Source organism: Poecilia reticulata, chromosome 17 (assembly GCF_904066995.2).
Source record: "Poecilia reticulata chromosome 17, P_reticulata-male-v2, whole genome shotgun sequence".
NCBI classification, from domain to species: Eukaryota; Metazoa; Chordata; class Actinopteri; order Cyprinodontiformes; family Poeciliidae; genus Poecilia; species Poecilia reticulata.
In genome coordinates, this window is record NC_088846.1 from 28,889,612 (window position 1) to 28,912,435 (window position 22,824).

At 38.7% G+C, this 22,824-nt stretch overlaps 2 protein-coding genes and 1 pseudogene across 3 annotated transcripts; all 3 read right to left on the bottom strand.

Annotated features, from left to right (window-relative positions):
* Positions 1-1,373: 1,373 nt before the first annotated feature.
* LOC103479987 (uncharacterized) lies at positions 1,374-4,943 on the bottom strand. Its single transcript, XM_008434714.3, has 2 exons — positions 4,672-4,943; positions 1,374-3,051 (listed from the first exon to the last, which is right to left on the bottom strand). Exons 1-2 carry the CDS (start codon positions 4,868-4,870, stop codon positions 2,111-2,113), a joined length of 1,140 nt encoding a protein of 379 aa, XP_008432936.2. The 5' UTR covers positions 4,871-4,943; the 3' UTR covers positions 1,374-2,110.
* Positions 4,944-5,574: 631 nt separating this feature from the next.
* Positions 5,575-10,696, bottom strand: LOC103479988 (uncharacterized). Its single transcript, XM_008434715.3, has 2 exons — positions 10,394-10,696; positions 5,575-6,669 (listed from the first exon to the last, which is right to left on the bottom strand). The coding sequence occupies exons 1-2, from the start codon at positions 10,602-10,604 to the stop codon at positions 5,813-5,815; spliced, it is 1,068 nt and encodes a 355-aa protein (XP_008432937.2). The 5' UTR covers positions 10,605-10,696; the 3' UTR covers positions 5,575-5,812.
* Positions 10,697-11,704: 1,008 nt separating this feature from the next.
* Positions 11,705-21,270, bottom strand: LOC145547952 (uncharacterized; annotated as a pseudogene). Its single transcript, XR_014084228.1, has 2 exons — positions 20,978-21,270; positions 11,705-15,191 (listed from the first exon to the last, which is right to left on the bottom strand). The product of XR_014084228.1 is annotated as an uncharacterized LOC145547952 (transcript).
* Between the last annotated feature and the right edge of the window lie 1,554 nt (positions 21,271-22,824).

A 22,824-nucleotide genomic window follows, 5' to 3' on the forward strand; every position in this document is an offset into this window, starting at 1 on the left:
CTAGCGTATCAGGCAAGAGGCGGGGTCACCCTGGACAGGTCGCCAGTCTGTCGCAGGGCAACACAGAGACACACAGGGCACACAACCATGCACACACACACTCACACCCTAAGTTACAGTTGTGGCAAAAATTTTCAAAAGACTTTAGCACAGGGAGAACATGCAAACTCTGTGTAGAAAGACCCTGGACAGGGAATTTAACCCAGGACCTTCGTACTGCATGGCAACAGCTCTGCCAACTGTGCCACTGGGCAGCCCACAGTTTTTTTTATTTACGAATTAATTCTTAATTTTAGAGCATTCATGCAATGAAGAACTCATTGTACATTAATAAAATATGTTTCTAATCTCACTTGAAACCTCCAGAGTAACCTAACTTTTAAAAGTTGATCAGACTGTGTAGAAACTTAAATCAGTAGAACATGGCATTCTGGGTCTTTGGATTACAAATGTGATCAGACACAGAGACTCGTTTCTCTAAGCCACTATTCAAAAAAGACAAGGAAGAGGGCATTTCTTTAAATTAGGCAGGTGTCTTGATGTTTAAAAGGAAGTGGATGAAAGAGAAGATTGAAAAGTCCGGTGTAAAATTTAAACCTATTCATTATTGTTCAGACTGTACATTTAGCTAAACAACTGGAAACGTGAGAAACAAAACTTGGATGAGTTTATCTCAACACCACACACTGAGGAGGATGGTGTTACACATCTTCAGTAAGAGAGCTGCAGCAAAGAGGTACATCAGGGAGTCATCAGGTCTCCATAGCAACCATAAGACAACACTTTCATGAAAACTGTTTGGGAGAAATAACACAAAGAATAATGTCCTCTCATCAAGGTTGGAGTCACCTGATCGATCTAACTGGGAAATGTCTCGCAGAACACTTCTGCGGCAGCAGAGAGTCATTTTATTAAACACATTTGAGAAATGTAGATTTGCAAAAACCATTTGCATGTTTCTACTTTGACACATTTTCCCTGTAGAACTGGTCTGGGCCCCTAAACTGAAGGGATAACATTAAATTATTATTATTTACCATAACTAACTGGTGCTTTAGACCATTTTTTTACCTTCAACAATAAATTTAAATGAAAATGTAACATTTTAGCTTCAGCATCCTGCACCTCATCTCGTTACCAATACCCCCTACTGCTCTATTCAGACTGTTGAGAAAAGAGATATTTTCTACCTGTTGCTCGTTGTTAAATATTGAAGAAGCCAATTTTTGGCTTCTTCAACAGCATTTCTCCCGTTTCTCCTTATATTGCTGCTGTTGATGTGATTTTAAATGCTCTGGTACATAATCTTGATGCCTGATATTGAATAATTTGTCTAATTAAACCAGATGTGTTTTAGCTGTAATACAACTTAGTATTATTCACAAATCTTTATTTCTAGACAGAAAGTAGACATTTAAAAAAATAAATAAAATACATAAATCATTAAGTAAAAGAAACACGTTACAAAGCAGATAAACGATTATTCCAATAGTTAAAATATCTATATCTAATATCACTATATGTTGTATTTGTCAGAGCTTTTATTAAGGTGTTTGATACATCCAAGTGGCACATAAATTTATACATGAAATTCTTCAGTAAAGCATGAAAAGTTGGTATGTTACTCATGACAAACATTTGTCTTACAGATGTTCATCATGGAAATCTGAGGATGCTGAAAGCGTCCTGATTGGCTACTTTGCCAAAGTCAGCCAGTAGTATGTAAAGTAGCTTCAATATATACACTTCCAAACCAGTTGAAAAGGTTTTGAATATTCTAAATATTAATATAACAGTCTAAATATATTATCAAATTTCACAAAAATTGCTGAAAAGAAAATTCATAAAATCACAACCAAAAATAGGTGAGGGTCTAATGTTTTGCAAAGTGAAACAATCCAAGACAGAGTTTAATATTTATTACAGTGAATCTGTAAGTTAATGACTAATTCTCACCTTTGTATTTCTGTTATGTGGAAATTCATTGTACCAGCATGAAAGAACACTTTTTCTCCATATTTCATGTGAAAAACCCAGCTCATCCATATGGGTTCTAATGAGTATAATTAAGTGACCAATTTCAAAGAAATGTTTTTTTACAGGTTTGGCTTCAAAGCACCGCTTGGCATGTATGGGTTTTCATGTGAATGATCAAATAATCCCTTCGATTGAAGCTTTTTTCACAAGACTGGCATGAAAAAAGTTTCTCACCTGTATGAATTGTCTGGTGACGACTTAAATGGCTAATTCTTGAGAAACTTTTTCCACATGACTGGCACGAAAAAGGTCTCTCACCTGTATGAATTCTTTTGTGGTCCTTTAAATTACCAATTCGAGAAAATCTCTTTCCGCATGACTGGCATGAAAATGGTTTCTCACCTGTATGAGTTTTCTTGTGACTATTTAAAACATAACATGTTGAGAAACTTTTTCCGCATGTTTCACATGAAAAAGGTCTCTCACCAGTGTGGGTTCTATAATGGTTTTTCAATTTACACTGATGTGGGTAACATTTCCCACAAATGTCACATTTGAAAGATCTTTTCTTTGTGCCAGTATCAGACTGACTCTCTGACACAGAGGAGCTGCTTCCTTCCTGATCTTTGCTCTCAACTACTGGAGAAATATGAAGGGAAAGCTGCTCTGTTCTTGTCTCTTCTTCACTCATATCATCTTCCTGAAGAGTAGAAGTCTCAATCAAAGCAACAAACTGCTTCTGGACAAGCTGCTCTCCCTCCTGACTGCTGCAGAGGTCCTTCTGATCCTGTCCAGTTGGTAAATGTTCTGGTGGCTGCTGTTCATGTTGAAGCACTGAAGAATTTAGTTCCTCTTTTCTTACATATGTTAGTGGATATTCTATTTCCTCATGTTTGAGCAGTGTAGGTTCTGGTTCCTCCTCTTCTCTTTTAATCCATTTAGGTTCTGCTTCCATCTGTTCCTTTACAGACCACTGATGTTTGTTCTGGTCCTGACTGGACCTACTTGCCAGGCTCCAGACTTGTTGAATGGCAGAAGCTTCTTCCTCATTGGAGACACTTAGCTGTTGGAGGTCTGTGGGAACATGTAATGACATCATTAATATAATTTAATTGATGACCATCTCATTTATCAGTCTGGTTTTTCCTGAAGATTCTGGTCTGTAGGCATAATACGGTTACTCTAAAATTAGTTTGTAGAGTTTAACGGTAAAGCAGGTAAAGTGTCCTCCACATTAATTGGAAGCCAAGGCAAAAATATTCAAAAGATTTTAATCCACAAACAGTTTCATACAGTTTTTTTAATTTTTTACAATTAAATATTTAATTTTAGTGCATTCATACAGTAAAGTACTCCTCCTACCGTAAGACATGCTGTTTTTAATTTTAATTGTAACTTCAGTTTTTAAAGCTGAGCAGACTGTGTAGAAACTTAAATTACTAAAACGTGGTATTCTGGTTCTCTGGATTACCAATGTGATGAGACACAGAGACTTGTTAAACTAATCTACTGTCCAAAAAAGAGAATTGTGTAGAGAATTGTGACAGTTCGCCCCTGTGTCCTAACTTTGCCATCCAAAATGGCGAGACTATTCACTGTTTAAATACTTGTGCTGCTAAAAAGCCTTACTACAATAACAACAACAAAATTTTAAATGTACAGCATAGTTTTTTTGCCTTCCAAAGTCATTGCTGGAGATATTTAAATGTTCATATGTGTTTTGTTATGACTTGTTGAATACAGAGCAAGATTTAATTTCATAACACATTCAGCAGAGTGAAATAAAAATTATTTCAATACTTTTAAAAACCGATTTTATCATTTTTTGCAATAGACAACTTGCTCTCTGAAATTCACATTAAAATGTATCAATATTCAATTTAACAGTCTTGAGGATTTAGCACTTTTAGCTTCAGATGGATTTAGACAGGATTACAGTTTTCACCTGCTAGACCCATACTGTGTAACCAGCAGATCTGTCACTCACTTAATATAAGTGATATATTGCATGTTTTTTGTTTAATACGTTTGTTCTGTGCCCCTATGAAAAAAGAACAGCTCATCCTGCGTCTGAATACTGCAATGCAGGAGCCTAATAACCTGAATTGCAGTATTCAGACCTGGAGGTGTGTGAGCAGTAGTGGTGGGTGGATGAGGCCTCATGTAGCGCTTCGACCCATAGCAAAACTGTATTGATACTGTGACACCTGCTGGACATTAAAAATCCCTACATGCAACGTAGTTGACAGACTGATTTGATTAAGTCTATAAGATTTAAGTCTTTGTATTTTATTGTATATCATATATTGTGTTATGTCATATCTTCAGTTAAATTTAAAATATATTTGATATTCTTAGATACAGTCAATAAATAATGTGAACATGTAACATAAAGTGAAAATTTAAGTGAATGTGTTTGGAATGAGGATGCTTGTGGATTTTTTTTTAAATTACACATTTATTCCAGATTTCTACCACTTATAACAATTGGAATAATAAATTTAGTCAAGAAACTTGACTCAAACAAATTTTCCGTTTGTGCTGCAACATTTTGTCCTGAGCTACAAAACTATCAACTATCAGAGCTAGCAGCTAAATCAGTTCCTGTTCAGCAGCAGCTGGAGCTGCAGCAACCATCGCCGCTGACGGATCTCCGTCTGCTGTGAAAACATCAGCACCTTTATCCAGACCTACCAGAACTTTGTCTCTGCAGCTCCGAACCGACGCTATGAAGCTTAATTTGTGGATTCCAGTCGATCCCCATCATTCTGCGCTGAGCATCGAGCTCTTCTTCGTAGCAAATGATGGTTTTTTCAACCTCTGTGAAGATTTCTTGAGCAGCAGCAGTTAGTCGCTCTCTGATAAACTCTCTGAGATGCTGAACTGAAGACATGGTTGCTGAAATATTAGATGAGATGGAACAATGCAGCAGCTATCTAGCTTAGCCCGTGCAGGCTTCTTCTTGTTTTTTGGCGGTTGGCGAAGAAGGAAATTGGTGTAATACCGCCCCCTTCTGAACTGGAGGGTGGACAGGCAATAAGCAGGGAAATACTTCTTGATTTTAATTCATAAGCTTTTATTTCAAAACAAGATAGTCCATACCATTTAGAAAAAAATGAAATCCACATTTCAAGTAAAAAAAAAGACATATCACAAAGCAGATAAACAATTTTTCCAATAATTAAAAAACAAGGAATATAATAAATGTCATAGTTGTCAGATGGTTTTTTGTCGAGTCCTTTGATACATCCAAGCGGCACATAAATTTATACATGAATTTTTTCAGTAAAGCATGAAAAGTTGGTATGTTATTCATTACAAATAGATGTCCATCTGAAAGTCCAATTTTGAGGAGGATTCTGCATTCAGGATTCTTAAAGAGTCCTGATTGGCTACTTTGCAAAAGTCAGTCAGTGGCATGTTAAGTAACATGGTGCTTCAATATTTCCACTTCCAAACTATTTGAAATGGTTTTAAATATTCTAAATAAACCATAACAAATTTCACAGATATGCACCACAATAAAAAAATCCATAAATGGGTAACCAAAAACAGTTGAGGGTCTAATGCATTTTGCAAAGTGAAAACAATACAAGAAAAGGTTTAATATTTATTACAGTAAATCTGTGCAAGTTAAATGACTAATTCTCACTTTTGTGTATTTCATTCATGTGGAAATTAAGTTTACTAACATAAAATAACACTGTTTTCTCCATATTTCATGTGAACAACCCAGCTCCTGAATGTGGGTTCTAATGAGAATATTTAAGAAATCAATTACAAAGAACATTTTCTTTTACACAGGAATGGCTTTTACACAGGTATGGCTTTCAGGTCAGGGGCATTCAGGCCCCTGACCTGAATGCATTTTCATGTGGTTGCTCAACATATCCTTTCGATTGAAGTTTTTTTTACAAGACTTGCATGAAAAAAGCTTCTCAGTTGTATGAGTTTTCTTGTGACGAATCACGTGACTCATCCGTGAAAAACTTTTTCCGCATGATTCGCATGAAAAAGGTCTCTCACCTGTATGAATTTTCTTGTGACGTTTTAAGTGACTCATTCGTGAAAAACTTTTTCTGCATGTTTCACATGAAGGTCTCTCACCAGTGTGGGTTCTGTAATGGTTTTTCAACTTCCACTGTGTTGTGTAACATCTCCCACAAATGTCACATTTGAAAGATCTTTTCTTTGTGCCAGTATCAGACTGACTCTCTGACTCAGAGCAGCTGCTTCCTTTCTGATCTTTGCTCTCAACCACTGGAAAGAAATGAAGGGAAAGCTGCTTTGTTCTCGTCTCTTCTCTCATATCATCTTCCTGAAGAGTAGAAGTCAAAGCAACAAACTGTTTCTGGACAAGCTGCTCTCCCTCCTGACTGCTGCAGAGGTCCTTCTGGTCCTGTCCAGTTGGTAAAGGTTCTGGTGGCTGCTGTTCATGTTCAAGCAGTGAATAATCTAGTTCCTCTTTTTTTACGTACATTAGTGAATATTCTATTTCCTCATGTTTGAGCAGTGTTAGTTCTGGTTCCTCCTCTTCTTTTTTAATCCATTTAGTTTCTGGTTCCATCTGTTCCTCTTCAGTCCACTGATGTTCTGCTTCTTTCTTGTCCTGACTGGACCTACTTGCCAGGCTCCAGACTTGTTGGATGGGATAATCTTCCTCCTCACTGGAGACACTTGGTTGTTGGAGGTCTGTGGGGAAAAAGAATGACATCATTGATATAATTTAATTGATGACCATCTCATGTATCAGCCTGGGTTTCCCTACAGATTTTGGTCTGTAGGCATCATACAGACTATGTAAAATTTGCTTGTAGAGTTTAACTGAAAAGCAGGTAATGTGTCCTCCACACTAAGTTACAGTTTTAGCAAAAATGTTCAAAAGACTTTAGTCGGTACAGTTTCATACAGTTTTTTTAATTTACAAATCTCACTTGTAACTTCACTTTTTAAAGTTGATCAATCAGACTGTGTAGGAACTTTAATCAGTAGAACATGACATTCTGGCTGTCTGGATTATAAATGTGATCAGACACTGAGACGTGTTTCTCTAAGCCACTATTCAATAAAGACAGAGAAGAGGGTATTTCTTTAAATTAGGCAGGTATCTTGATGTTCAAAAGGAAGTGGATGCAAGAGAAGATTGAAAAGTCCGGTCTAAAATTTAAACAGTCATTATTGCTCAGACTGTACATTTAGTTAAACAACTGAATGTGTGAGAGATAAGACTGGATGAGTTTTTCTTAACATCACACACTGAGGATGGTGCAGCACATAAACACATCTCCAAAGGCCTCATGTATAAAGCATGCATGCGAACAAAACATGTGCGGCGCCATATTTTATGCACAAGTCAGCATGTATAAAAATTTACTTTGCGTTAAAGTTAGCATAAAAATATGCACACTTTTTCCCTGACGTGAAAATGTACGACAGCCACACAAATGTTTCCTGTGGACAATATCAAACTACAAAGCATCATAACTCACCTAAGTACACTGAAATCTGACTACATTCAGTTATTTAGACCAAGAAGCATCTAACCCGATGTTTTTTATGATTTCAATATTTTATTGTTTATACGTAAATGATGAAATTGAACCGCACTTATGCTCAGAAAAAAACTTAACACCCACACAAAATAAAGAAAATAAAAATAAAAGATGTGAAAACCTCAATTTCCTCAGTTTTTGTCTCAAAGGTGTAATGTTGGTCTGTGTGTCGAAATGCAGCTTCTTTTTTCATTCTCACTAAAAAAGAAAAACGGGGTTGGATCAGCAGATTAACTATAAACAGTTTTGATTATTTTAAGGTTTTCAAGGTGTGTAGACAATCACACGTACATAAGTAGCTGCGCAAATTGTGGAGCAATGGCTCTGATGGAGAACATCACCAGTGGAAAGATTCAGAGGGAGCGATTGATTAGAGATCATAATGATCTGCTGGTAAATGTTGATGATGGTTTATTTGCATTTATATTCACCCAGACTGATCATCCTGGAGCCCTGAGCAAAAGTTAAAGGAGGAGACATGTGGCACCGGTCCAACTGCTTTCTTAAAGATATAAAGCATCTCTATTCTGAAAAAGTACAACTTACGCGCAAAATTCCACCATTTTGAATAAACGTCCACTTTTCCCACTCAAAGGACTCTAACTCGCTGTGTCTTTAAATCCCGGCTGAATGTCATATTGTTCAAACAGGCATTTGCACGATCTCTTTATTTTTTTTATTTGGATTTTTTTCTTTAAAAAAATATTTTTATTTTTTGTGAAGTGATCTCATGTTCCCTGAAAGTACCTTTTAAATAAAATATATAACTATTATTAATATATATACACTTATCCTGCTACAAACAAGGATGTTGCCATTAGGGGTGTAGCGATACAATAATCTCACAATATGATACACAATATTCTGCTCACAACACAATATATATCACAATATTTGGCGATCGATACACTTTCATAATTTTCTGAAAGATTTTAGAAGGACGGAATGATTTTGGTGACGTTTTGTGTTCCATAGACTTGGATTTAATCAGTTTTCAGTTGGATTTAATTAACTGAAAACTGATTAAAAGCATCAACAACACAATACTTGGCTCTGCTTGGTATAGGTCTGCTTTCTCCCCAAAGTCTTTTGAACTTTGGGAAAAAGGCTTTTTAAAAACTGGTGTGTAGTTTATAATGTGCTCGTTAAGCACAAGTTGAAGGTGAGACTGGGGGAGGCGGAGTCTTGCTGCTACGCCGTTACAATTCAAACATGTAAAAAAGACGCATATAAGCCTTTGGATCCCTCAGGTTTAATGAATTGATACTCGCAGATGAGAAATCAATACCTTCCGAAGGGGAAAAAATTTATACATATTGTAGAACCGATTTAATTATACAGTCCTAGTAGCCATGGTTATTGCCCCTGTGGTGGCAGACGTCTGGCTATTTATACTAATTTACATATGTATTTATGGGTGGCAACAGGGCAGACCAGCAGCTGCGCTCTAGTTTCCTTAAATGGGGATTTATAAAGGAAAGGTGCGCAGCCGCGTGTATGGTACGGCTTTACACAGCTGAATTTTTTTGTGAGCGGCACTTTTCAAAATTTTCCCATACGCCAAGTTTTAGTGTGAAAACTGTGCACTCTTTTATGCATGAGGCCTCAGGTATCTCTGTAAGCGAACTGCAGCCAAGAGGAACATTTTGGACTCATCAGGTCTCCATAGCAACCATCAGATACCACCTTCATAAAAACTGGATGTTTGGGAGAAATGGCACAAAGAATAATGTCCTCATCAAGGTTGGAGTCACCTGATCCATTTAACTTGGACATGTCTCACAGAACAAATCTGCAGTGACAAGAGAGATATTTCATTAAACCCATTTGATAACTGTAGATGGGCTGCACAGTGTTGGTAGCACTGTTGCCTTGCAGCAAGAAGGTTTTGGGTTTTATTCCCAGCCCGGGTCTTTCTGCATGGAGTTTGCATGTTTTCCCTGTGCATGATGGGTTCTCTCTGGGTACTCTGGCTTCCTCCACAGTAAAAAACATGACTGTCAGGTTAATTGGTCTCTCTAAATTGTCCCTAGGTGTGAGTGTGTGTGTGCATGGTTGTTTGTCCTGTGTGTCTCTGTGTTGCCCTACGACAGACTGGCGACCTGTCCAGGGTGTAGACCGCCTCTCGCCCGAAACGTTAGCCAGAGATAGGCACCAGCAACCCTGCTGAAAACTAAGGGTCAAGGGTGTAAAAAAAAATGGATGGGCACAATTTGCTTGTTTCCCTATAGAACTGGTCTGGGTCCCTGAACTGTAGGTATAACACTAAAAAATACTTTTTCACCATAACTAATTGGTCCTTTAGACCAATTTTATTGTTTACCTTCAGCAATAAATTAAAATGCAGATGTAGCATTTTAGCTTCAGATGAATAGAGATGGGATCAGTTTTGATCTGCTACATCAGGGCTGTGCAACCTGCAGCTCCAGTCCTGCAAGTGGCTCTGTGGCTCACTATTTTTGCTCCACCCGTTTGTTCTGTACCCATATGAAAAAAACACAGCTCATCCCGCTTCGCCTCCCCACTGCTCTATTCAGACCTGGAGGTGTGTGGACGGACAACATGCCATTATTATTATTAGACTTAAAAAATCACGTATGAGCTTACAAATGAAGAATTTGTTAATGAAATTCCAGACTTTCAGCACTAATACTAGTTGGAGTAATATATTTAGTCAGGGGGTTGACTCATAAACACGTTTTCTCTCTGTGCTACCACGTTTGTGCTAACCTCTGTAGCATCCGAGCTAGCAGCTAAATCAGTTCCTGTTCAGCTCTAGAAACAGCAGCTAGAGCTGCAGCAACTATCGCCGCTGGCGGATCTCTGCCTGTTGTGAAAACATCAGCACATTTATCCAGACCTACCAGAACTTTGTCCCTGCAGCTCCGAACCGACTGTGTGTAGCTCTATTTCTGGATTCCAGTCGATCCCCATCATTCTGCGCTGAGCATCGAGCTCTTCCTCGTAGCAAATGATGATTTTTTCAACCTCTGTGAAGATTTCTTGAGCAGCAGCAGTTAGTCGCTCTCTGATAAACTCTCTGAGATGCTGAACTGAAGACATGGTTGCTGACATATTATCAGAGCTGGAACAACGCAACAACAACCTGGTTTAGCCCATACGGACTACTTCTTCTTCAGGTTATAACGGCAGCTTGCATCCATTATTGTTGCACTACTGCCATCTACTGGATCCTAATATCTATACTTCAAATTCTCAGAATAATCGCAGTATTAAAAAAAAGAAAAGAAAAATCTTTTTCCCCTCAATACTATTTAACTGATCAACCACATTCTCAAATTTCAATTCCCTATTAAAACCTAATTCCGTTTTTAATAATCTTCTTTGCTTTGCACATTTTCTACAACTAATCAAAACATGTTCCATCGTTTCTACAATATCACACCAACTACATAAACCAGTAAGATGTTTCCCCATCTTAAACAGAGTTCCATTTAAAAAACCTGTGCCCGGTTCTTATTCTGTTTATAATCCTTCCGTTTAGTCCTCTTATCCTTACTACATCAACTGTATTTTGTATCCTAAATAAGTCTTCCATTTATTTCTTAATTTTCCATATCTTCTTGCGTTCTCTCCAAACTATACTTTTGCTTTCAGATTTAGATAACTTTATTTGCGTATCAATATCTTCTTTTTTAATTGCCTCCTTAGCCAACCTATCTCTTTCATTACCCATAATACCTACATGAGCAGGAGTCCAGAATATTACCTTTTTATTTTGTTCATATATCCTATGATGAACAGCCATAATCTCATAAATTTTTATTTTTTTGTACGTCCCTTTTCAATACTCAACAATACAGATAACGAATCACTACAAACTATTATTTTATTCATATTAATATCCTCCACCCATTCTAAAGCTAAAAATATAGCACACAATTCTACTGCATATACTCAAATAATTAGATGCTCTTTTTGAAATATTAATCTTTAATTCAGGAATCACTACTGCTATACTGGTTGCTTCATTTTTGGGTCTTTCAAACCATCACCATAAATTTGTAAATAATCATATTTATTTATTTATTCTACATTTGATTATAAAATTCTTGGCAAATAACTATTATATTTCTTTTCTTAATATTTGATAGTGTTCCATCTACATTCATATATTTCCATGTAGGTCTCAAAGGAAAGGCCACAATATTGTTAGACTAAATTCTTTATAATCTATACATTAAATATTTTTGCTCTGTCATCCATAATCTATTCTTGAATTAGTGACACATAAATATTAAGTGATTCAAAACTTGCACCCCATGTCAACCCTGCTAAACACCTCACAATGTTAAGAACCTTTTTACATCTCCATATGTTATATGTGGATTTTACAAGTTAGTTTATCAAAAACTACTCCCAAAAACAAAAATTTCTAACTCTTTCCCATATAAATACAACTTTTTATCAACCCCAATTTTGTTTATTTGTAAAAAACATTACTTTTGTCTTCTCAATTGAAAATTTAAAGCCCCACTCTACCTCCCACTTACCCACTTTATCTATGCCTTCCTGAAGTTTTAAAATAAGATGCTTTACATTTCTCCCCCTTTCCCATAATGCTCCATCATCAGCAAAAAGTGACTTGCCAAAACTAATAATTCTTTAAAAAATATCATTAATCATAACTGTGTATAATGTTGGACTTACCACACTTCCTTGAGTTTTATTTCCTATTTTACATGATTGTGAAATATGACATCCTATTTTGACTTGAATATTTCTATCACATAAAAAAATCCCATATCAAATTAAACATATTACCACCTATACATATCCAACGTAATTTTACCCTACTGAACTGGAGTATGGACAGGCGATCATAGACATGAATCTATCTATGCAGACGATAACCAGGGAAGTTCATCTTTTTGGTTTTACTGGTGGATGGCAACATACTTTTAGTAGCATTACCCAGGGGTGCTGCCAGTAATCTTGGGCCCCCTGACAAAAAATTTTTATTGGGCCCCCCTCACGCAGCTGCCGTTACAATTTCTTAAGTCTATCTGACCCATCAAAAGCGTCACAATTTCAAAGGCTTGCAACTGCCTTGCTTTCTTTGGCCCAATACTGATAACTAGCACAATATTTACTGCTCATAAATTTTACATGCAAGCGTAAAATTCAGATTGTATGGATACAGTCTGCATATAGTATACAAGTAAGTTGCTTAACTTTTTTCTATTAGTTTTAATTACTGAAATGTCTCCCTATGAGCAACAGTCAAAAGCAACATGCAAAATATACATGAAGCAATCGAGTCTTCTCAAAAAAATGCCACGTAGTTGTATTTTATTCAAGCTGCAGTAGCTAGTTTTAATAAAAAAAATGTTTTCCATATTTGTTAAAGCTGTCACGATGTTGTAGCAGTTTATGAGAAAGACAATCCGTGAAAAAGATCAATCTCCTCCACCTCCTCCTGAACTACTATTGCTAGCTAAAGTAATGCAACTTTCTGACCAAAAACAACCAATCAGAACCAGGAGGAGGGTTTTAGTGCTCATTCACTCACTGCTAAATGTGTTAATGAAACAATTTATTGTTACAGGAAAATCATTTATCTGCCATCACTGGTAGCTTTGTTTACTAGACTAAGCATTTACAACAGGCTATGCTAGCTGCAGAATAGCACAGAGCGGGGGGAAGGAGGATGAGCAGCACCACATGAGAACAGAATCAGGGCAAATATGGATGTGTGGTTTTTGATCTGGGAGTGGGAAATATACATTTTTTACTGCTAAAAACAATCTTTGAAAACACGATATGATTAATTTTGTAACTGACAGGGCCTCATTTTTTCTCATTTCATTTTTATGAACAAAAAATAAATCGTCGGTCAGGGCCCTTAGAATTGTCATAACTTTTCAGAATCAGAAGAATTTATTGTCATTGACGAAAGGACAACGAAATTGAAGTTTCAGTCACAACCATCCATCACACAACAACACGAGGGGAGGGGAATGGGATGGGGGGATAGTTGGCTGAGGCCCCACAGCCTGGCAGACGCCACCCTTGCAGGAGGAAATAGGAAAAATAAAGAGAAATACATCAGGTATACCGCGCCGCAGGTCATGAGCTTTGGGTCATGACCGAAAGAATCAGGTCCGGGTACAAGAGGCAGAAATGGGTTTCACGCGTAGGGTGGCTAGGCTCTCCCTTACAGAGAGAAGCGCAGTCATCCAAGAGGGATTCGGAGTAGAGCTGCTGCTCCTTCATGTCAAGAGGAGCCAGTTGAAGTGGTTCGGGCATCTGGTCAGGATGTCTCCTGGACGCCTCCCTGCTGAGGTGTTCCGGGCACGTTTCATCGGGAGGAGGCCCCGGGGAAGACCCAGGACACGCTGGAGGGACTATGTCTCTTGGCTGGCCTGGGAACGCTTTGGGGTTCCCTGCAGGAGCTGGAAGAAGTGGCTGGGGAGAGGGAAGTCTGGGCCTCCCTTCTTAAGCTGCTACCTCCGTGACCCGACCACAGTTAAGCGGAAGAAAACGAATAAGCGGAAGAAAATGGATGGATGGATGGATTTTTTCACAGGTTTGGCTTCAAAGCGGCCCCTGACCTTTGTGGGTTTTCATGTGAATGATCAAATTATACCTTTGATAGAAGCTTTTCTCACAAGACTGGCATGAAAAAGGCTTCACACCTGTATGAATTTGTCTTGTGACGATTTAAATACTTAATTTGAGAGAAAAGCTTCCCGCATGACTGGCACGAAAAAGGCTTCTCACCTGTATGAATTGTCTTGTGACGATTTAAATTTCTCATTATAGAGAAACTTTTTCCGCATATCTGGCATGAAAAAGATCTCTCAACTGTATGAATACTCTTGTGACGATTTAAAATACTCATTTGACAGAAACTCTTTCCACATGACTGGCACGAAAAAGGTTTCTCACCTGTATGAATTCTCTTGTGCTCGTTAAAATTATCAACTCGAGAGAAACTCTTTCCACATATCTGGCATGAAAACGGTTTCTCTCCTGTATGAATTCTCTTGTGACGATTTAAATTTTTCATTATAGAGAAACGTTTTCCGCATGTTTCACATGAAAAATGTTCCTCACCAGTGTGGGTTCTATAATGGTTTTTCAAGTTATGGTGTTGTGTGTAACATCTCCCACAAATGTCACATTGGAAAGATCTTTTCTTTTTCCCAGTATTAGACCGACTTTCTGACACAGAGGAGCTGCTTCCTTCCTGAGCTTTGCTCTCAACCACTGGAGAGATATGAAGGGAAAGCTGCTCTGTTCTTGTCTCTTCTTCACTCTTATCATCTTCCTGAAGAGTAGAAGTCAAAGCAACAAACTGCTTCTGGACAAGCTGCTCTCCCTCCTGACTGCTGCAGAGGTCCTTCTGGTCCTGTCCAGTTGGTAAATGTTCTGGTGGCTGCTGTTCATGTTGAAGCACTGAAGAATCTAGTTCCTCCTTTTTTACATATGTTAGTGGATATTCTATTTCTTCATGTTTAAACAGTGTAGGTTCTGGTTCCTCCTCTTCTTTTTTAATCCATTTTGGTTCTGGTCCCATCTGTTCCTCTTCAGTCCACTGATGTACTTTCTCGTTAGGATTGAACTTGTTTGCCAGGCTGAAATCTTGTTGAATGGCAGAAGCTTCTTCCTCACAGGAAACATTTGGCTGTTGGAGGTCTGTGGGAACAAAGGATGACATCATTAATATAATTTAATTGGTGACCATCTCATGGATCAGCCTGGTTTTCCCTGGATATTCTGGTCTGTGGGCATCATACGGTTACTCTAAAATTAGTTTGTAGAAAAGCAGGTAAAGTGTCCTTCACTTTAATTGGAAGCCAGGGCAAAAACATTCAAAAGATTTCAATCCACAAATAGTTTGATACAGATTTGTTTAGTTTTTGCAATTAAATATTTAATTTCATGGCATTCATACATACATCGTACTATAAGTATAAATATGTTTTAAATGTTACTTGTAACTTCACTTTTTAAAGTTTATCAGACTGTGTAGAAACTTAAATTAGTAAAACATGGCATTCTGGTTCTCTGGATTACAAATGTGATGAGACACAGAGACTTGTTTCTCTAAGCCACTATTTAATAAAGACAAAGAAGAAAGCATTTTCTTTCATAAGACAAATGTGTTGATGTTCAAAATGAGGTGGATCCAAGAAAATATTGAAAAGACTTGCCTAAAATGAAAACCTATTAAATATTGTTGAGATAGTAAATTTAGATTAGGGCTGAAACAATTCCTCGAGTGATTCGAGTACCTCAATTATTAAAATTCCTCAAGGAAAATTTACCTGCCTCGAAGCTTCGTTAATTTATGTTTTATTATTTAGCTCACCGTGTTCCGGCTGGAACACTATTTGCTTTGAGCAGAGCTCTGACTTCCTCCTCTGAGTTGTTGATGAAAGCTAAGTGTTAGCGGCATTATGGATGCCACGATGCCTGTAGTACGGCAGCCTGTATCCTCCCGGAGCTGCTGGTTCAAAGCAAATGGTGAGAAGAGAGCTGCGTATTTATAAGCAGGTAACATGGCGGGTGGCTGACTAGTTGATGGTTACAGTGTAAGTGTAGCTTTACGGACGAACCGCACGATAAATTTCATATCTCAACAAACAAGTGGCAAAAATCATCGTGGAGGTACATGGCTGGTAGATGAGTTTTTGAGTGTGATGAACGAAGGTGCCGTAAATATCCCGTATTGCTCCCTCGTTCCAACATTCGTCCCCCCCGGTCTACCGGTCGTACCCCCAACCCCTCACACATCCTCTACATTAGGTTTGTTTGTTCATCTTTCCCTCCTGGACTTACATTCGTCTGTCCCCTGGTCCATTTCCTCCTCTCCACTCCCATCTTATGTTCGTTCGCTTGCCTGCCCCTCCCACCCGCTCCACCTAATCCTCCCAACTTCAGGTGACATTTCCCATGTTCTCAAACCCAAAGCTTGACAGGTATGGGGCAAGGTGAGATTTCATCTGTTAAACTCACTGAAGATGAATACATAAACTAAAAGCTGGAGAATGCACACTTTTTATAGGTGTATATGTGAACCTGGCTCTTTATTATTAAATTGAAGATAATTTCAGATGTTTGTATAACTTTTCTTCAGGTTAACTTAGGAAGTGAGCTATTATTGTTACAGGTTAATTTTCTAAACTATAAAAAAAGTAACTGTAAGGAAAGCTCAAAAATGAAAAATTGGACTGATATTGATATCCAATAGTTACACTGGTATTGCGCCAGATTTACCAATATTTTATCAATTTTTAAAAATCTGATTACTCGATTAATCATAAGAATAATCGATAGCTTACTCGCCTACTAAAATATTTGTTTAGTAACAGGAAGCGTGAGGGATGAGTCTGGACGAGTTTATCTCAACACCACACATTGAGGGAGATGGTGGTTCGGGTCAAAACATCTCCAGGTCTCCCTGCCCCAGTCTCGATACTCAGACTGGACCTTACACGCCTCTTTGATTGAGTGTGAACTCAATCGGAGAGAACATAAGGGTTCAAGTGTGTGGAGAATTGTGACAGCTCGCCCGTGTCCTAACTTGGATTATTCACTGTTTAAGTACTTGTGCTGCTAAAAAGCCTTACCAGCACAATTTGTTATTAAATTGAACATAATTTCAGATCTTTGTATAACTTTTCTTCAGGTTAACTTAGAAAGTGAGTTAACAAAAAGATTTTAAATGTACAGTATAGGTATTTTTGCTTTCCAAATTCATTGCTGGAGATATTTGACTGTTCATAAGTGTTTTGTTATGACTTGTTGAATACAGAGCAAAATTTGATTTAATCACACATTCAGCAAAGTGAAATAAAAATTATTTCAATACTTTACTGTTAAAAACTGATTTTTTTTTTTCATTTTTTGGAACAGACACAGCTTGCTCTCTGAAATTCACATTAAAATGTATTAATATTCAATTTAACAGTCTTGAGGATTTTGCACTTTTAGCTTCAGCTGGATTTAGACAGGATTACAGTCCTCATTAGCTACGGCAGCCCGTGAGGTTCATACTAACAAAAAAAATCTCTAAAACATTACAAAGTGAAAATACCATTAAACGAAACAAAATACAAACCACCAACAGTGCTAATCAAAACAGACAAATATCATTAAACAATCTGCAACATCCTTAATTTAGAAAATTCACTTTAAATAATTTACAATAAATAGTCTACAAATGTAAATAATTTAGGCAATTTACTTTAAATAGCTTAATACCCATAACTCCTCTAGTATTCAGACCTGGAGGTGTACTTATTTTTGTAGGATTTACAAAATTACATATGAGCTAACAAATGAAGTATTTAGGCCCGAGCAGCTAAGCGCTGCGAAGGCCTATTGTAATCTATTATGATTCTAACGTAAAATAAATTGGCTTTTTGGGGGCTTTATCATATTCAAAAACTCACCAAACTTGGCGGGCGCATAGAGCCTGGTGAAAATTTACGTATTTTAAAGTCATCGCAAAAATCGCACAAGAAACGGCTCAAGGGCGCCCCCTAGAAACTTTCAAAAGACCCTTTTCTATTCACTTACTTTATCGTAGAGACTTGAAATTCGGTACACTTGTAGAGCTCCCCAAGACACTCAGAATTTACAATTAATGTCATAGTGCAAGTATCCTAGGAAGTCGGCCATTTTGGATTGAAGTTCCGATTTTGAGCCCATTTTGGCCGTTTACAGACGTCGCATTTGATCGAACTCCTCCTAGGGATTTCGATCGATCGGCTTCAAACTCGGTCAGATTGTTCATAAGGCATGGCCGATTCAAAGTTATCAAATTCGTGAGTTTTCGAGCATGCTGAAGGGGTCGTACCAGGGGTCAAAGTTCACCGACTCACCAGAATGTAATAAACTGTTATATCTCTTACAAATAAACTCACAGAGCCACCAAACTTTCTGTGTGTGATCACCTTTGGATCACCTACGACACCCAGTTGTGAAATTTTGAGATTACCTAAGCCACGCCCCCTTAGAACAGGAAGTGTCATGTTTTACTGCTAACGTTCACTATCTGACCCCTTTGACCTAATCAACATGAAACTGTGTCCACAGACAGAAGACATGTTGGTGTGTCAGGGTGTCCAACCCCGTTTGGTTTGGATGCAGCAGGTGGGCGTGGCGGCGTGGCGAAGTGACCTTTAACGCCGTCTCCTTACGTTTGGCCTTGAATTCCACAGTTTAAAGCCCAGCTGCACCAAACTCACTAGTTTTGATCCTTGTGGGCCCCTCGACAGGAATCCAGTGTATTTTTTTGTGGGCGTGTCCTAATGTCTCAACATTGCCCCCTTGATTATTTTAAATAACCAGCCCCAAGCCATTGTTTAACCTAGAATTATGAAACTTGGTACACTTGTGTATCTTGTCAAGACCTACAAAAAAGTCTCTTGGAGCCATGGTCCAAACCCAAGAGGACGTCGGCCATTTTGGATCAAAGCCGCCATTTGCTGTTTTTCAGAGACGTCATATTTGATCGAACTCCTCCTACATCGTTTGAGATACAGACTTCAAACTCAGTCAGCAGAGAGTTCAGATATTAAAGGTCTACGAGCATGCTGAAGAGGTCGTACCAGGGGTCAAAGTTCAACGACTCACCAGAATGTAATAAACTGTTATATCTCTTACAAATAAACTGAGAGCCACCAAACTTTCTGTGTGTGATCACCTTTGGATGACCTACGACACCCAGTTGTGAAATTTTGAGATTACCTAAGCCACGCCCCCTTAGAACAGGAAGTGTCATGTTTTACTGCGAACGTTCACTATCTGACCCCTTTGACCTAATCAACATGAAACTGTGTCCACAGACAGAAGACATGTTGGTGTGTCAGGGTGTCCAACCCCGTTTGGTTTGGATGCAGCAGGTGGGCGTGGCGGCGTGGCGAAGTGACCTTTAACGCCGTCTCCTTACGTTTGGCCTTGAATTCCACAGTTTAAAGCCCAGCTGCACCAAACTCACTAGGTTTGATCCTTGTGGGCCCCTCGACAGGAATCCAGTGTGATTTTTTGTGGGCGTGGCCTAATGTCTCAACAGCGCCCCCTTGAAGATTTTAAATAATCAGCCCCAAGCCATTCTTTAACCTAGAATTATGAAACTTGGTACACTTGTGTATCTTGTCAGGACCTACAAAAAAGTCTCTTGGAGCCATGGTCCAAACCCAACAGAAAGTCGGCCATTTTGGATTAAATTCGCCATTTGCTGTTTTTCACAGACGTCGTATTTGATCGAACTCCTCCTACAGCGTTTGAGATACAGACTTCAAACTCAGTGAGCAGAGAGTTCAGAGATTAAAGGTCTAAAGTTATCACAGGAATTTTTGTATGTCAAAGCATGTGGGCGTGGCTAAGTGCAAAACTTTGACTATTCGCCATAAAACATCAAAGTGAAATAACTTCCACATACAAGGTCACAGCTGCTTCAGACTTCCTATGTCTCAATACTGACAAACCGTCATTACATTCTCATGGTCAGATGATGACGTAACAATAGCTCCGCCCACTTTTAACAGGAATTCAGCTGTTTTTTCTACAGCTGAATTCATGTGAGATAACTTCCACATACAAGGTCACAGCTGCTTCAGACTTCCTATGTCTCATTACTGACCAACACTCATTATATTCTCATGGTCAGATGATGACGCAACCTTAGCTCCGCCCACTTTTGACTGGAAGTTACCTGTTTTTTCTACTCTATGTCTCATTTTTACTGAGTAATACATATGGAATTAATCTTCTACCTCCTGACATTATATGACCTGATGATGAACTGTGATGATGAACTCTGACTCATGGGTCGTGGCCAACTGGCTGTCCTTCGCCATATGCATAAAATTGTCTCTGAATCAAACACGCATCTTCCGATTGGAACCAAACTGGATACGTTTGACCTGTGCTAAATGCTAAAGAGCCCAACAGGTTTGAATTGTGATTTTACTCTGCAGCACCACCTAGATTATCCCATCATAAATATCTCCTCTCTACATCAACCGATCTGCACCAAATTTGTGGTGTGTCGCCAGGGAAACATGCTGAAGTTAACGGTGCGAACTGCCTGGCGGAGGGGGGCCTCAACTGTGCGAAAGGGTACGCGGTGGCAGCCGGGCGGCGGTGCTTGATCCCCCGCGGTGGCTATAGGCCGGAGCGGCGCTTGGCTGCTCGGGCCGCTTGAGGCTCCGCGGAGCTTTAATTACACTTTATATTCCAAATTTCTAACACTATATTTTGTCAGGGGGTTTGACTCACAAACACGTTTTCTGTTTGTGTTGCAACATTTTGTCCTGAGCTACAAAGTTATCAACCTCCGTAGCATCAGAGCTAACAGCTAAATCAGTTCCTGTTCAACCCTGTTAAGCAGCAGCCGGAGCTGCAGCAACTATCGCCGCTGACGGATCTCTGTCTGTTGTGAAAACATCAGCACCTTTATCCAGACCTACCAGAACTTTGTCTCTGCAGCTCCGAACCGACTCTGTGTAGCTTAATTTCTGGTTTCCAGTTGATCCCCATCATTCTGCGCTGAGCATCGAGCTCTTCTTCGTAGCAAATGATGGTTTTTTCAACCTCTGTGAAGATTTCTTGAGCAGCAGCAGTTAGTCGCTCTCTGATAAACTCTCTGAGATGCTGAACTGAAGACATGGTTGCTGAAATATCATCGCAGATGGGACAATGCAGCAGCTATCTGGTTTAGCCCATACGGACTTCTTCTTCTTCAGGTTATAACGGCAGCTTGGATCCATTATTGTTGCACTACTGCCATCTATTGGATCCTAATGTAGAATCACATCTATGGGACAACCCAGCTACCCATAGACACAGGGGCGGATCTAGCGGGGTTCTTCATTTTTTATACAAAAACACAATGGACCGCCGGTGGACCACCTCGGTGCCCCGACCACCGGGCTTACATGGTTTTCTGGGGGAGACCCTGAGAAAGGGTGTCTATTTGTAACCCAGCTTTTCTTCATGGTGGATAGACTGTTGTGACTATTAACCATTTAGCTTAGTTAGCCTAGCTACAGACTGCTGTTTGCCTCAAGTACACCAGCATTTAATCAGTGAGGGCAATATGTACCTAAGTAGTCCTATATTTAACTTGTCCCTGTACCTCTTACCACTCTTAACAGATGAGTCAGTCAGCAGCAGTCCTAACTCCTACATACTACTTTTCCTGCTTTTAATCTTGGTTCGATTCGAGTATTGCAAACTGCACGCAGACTGTTGCATGTGTAATTCACTAGCAGTAAATATTGTGATGGTATCAGTAATGGACCAAAGAAAACAAGGCTGTTGCAAGGATTTACAGTTAGTTTTAATGGGTCAGCCAGATTCAAAAATATATTTCTATAGAAACAACTACCCCGGGGGCAACCAATTTCATCTTTTTTCATGGGGTCAGAGGTCGCGTTAATGGAATATTTTCCATATTTGACAGGTTATCTTTTCATCATTTGACAGATTAACACCCCTGACTGGTGCATATGGGTGGACATTAGACGTTTTACTCAAAGAGTTCTTCTCAATCAATAAAAAAATCCTTTCTGAATATCATCTCATGGACTCTGAACTAAATGCATCTTTCTATGCAGCTCAGACATAACGCGTAAGGAACAAGAACAAAATGTTTTCTTAGATACCCTCCAAATTACCAATATCTCAGAATTAATGAGTACACATCTCAGCGCAGCTATAACCAACGAAAAAATATCTATAATATATCATTTGAAAACAAGTAAAGCCCCAGGCCCAGTTGGGCTGCTGACATACTTTTATAAGAAATGTTAGTAACACTTTATTTGAAGGGGTGTGCATAAGACTTACATGACACTGTCATAAACATGACATAACATGTGTTATGAACATAAAGGAGTCTTTATGAATGTTTGACAATTCTCATGAAGTGTCATTCGATAAATAATGACATTTTTAATGCAGAGTTGCTCCAAAAGTTGCATTAAAAGTCCATTAAATGTGCCAACTTTGCATGATTTTGTAAATAATGACAATTTAATGCAAAGTTGGCATTTTTAAAGGACTTTCAATGCAACTTTGCATTATGTGTCATTATTTACCGAATGACACTTCATGACAACTGTCATAAACATTCATAAAGACTCCTTCATGTTTAGGACAGTGTCATGTCAGCCCTTCACCCCTTCAGCAGTGTTACCTAAATTTTAAGCTAAACCCCCTTTTTGACATGTACTTGGACTCATTTGAAAAGTGAATTCTTCCTGCCTCGTTAAGAGCCCTGATTACTTTATTGCCCAAAGCTGGCGAACCTTGT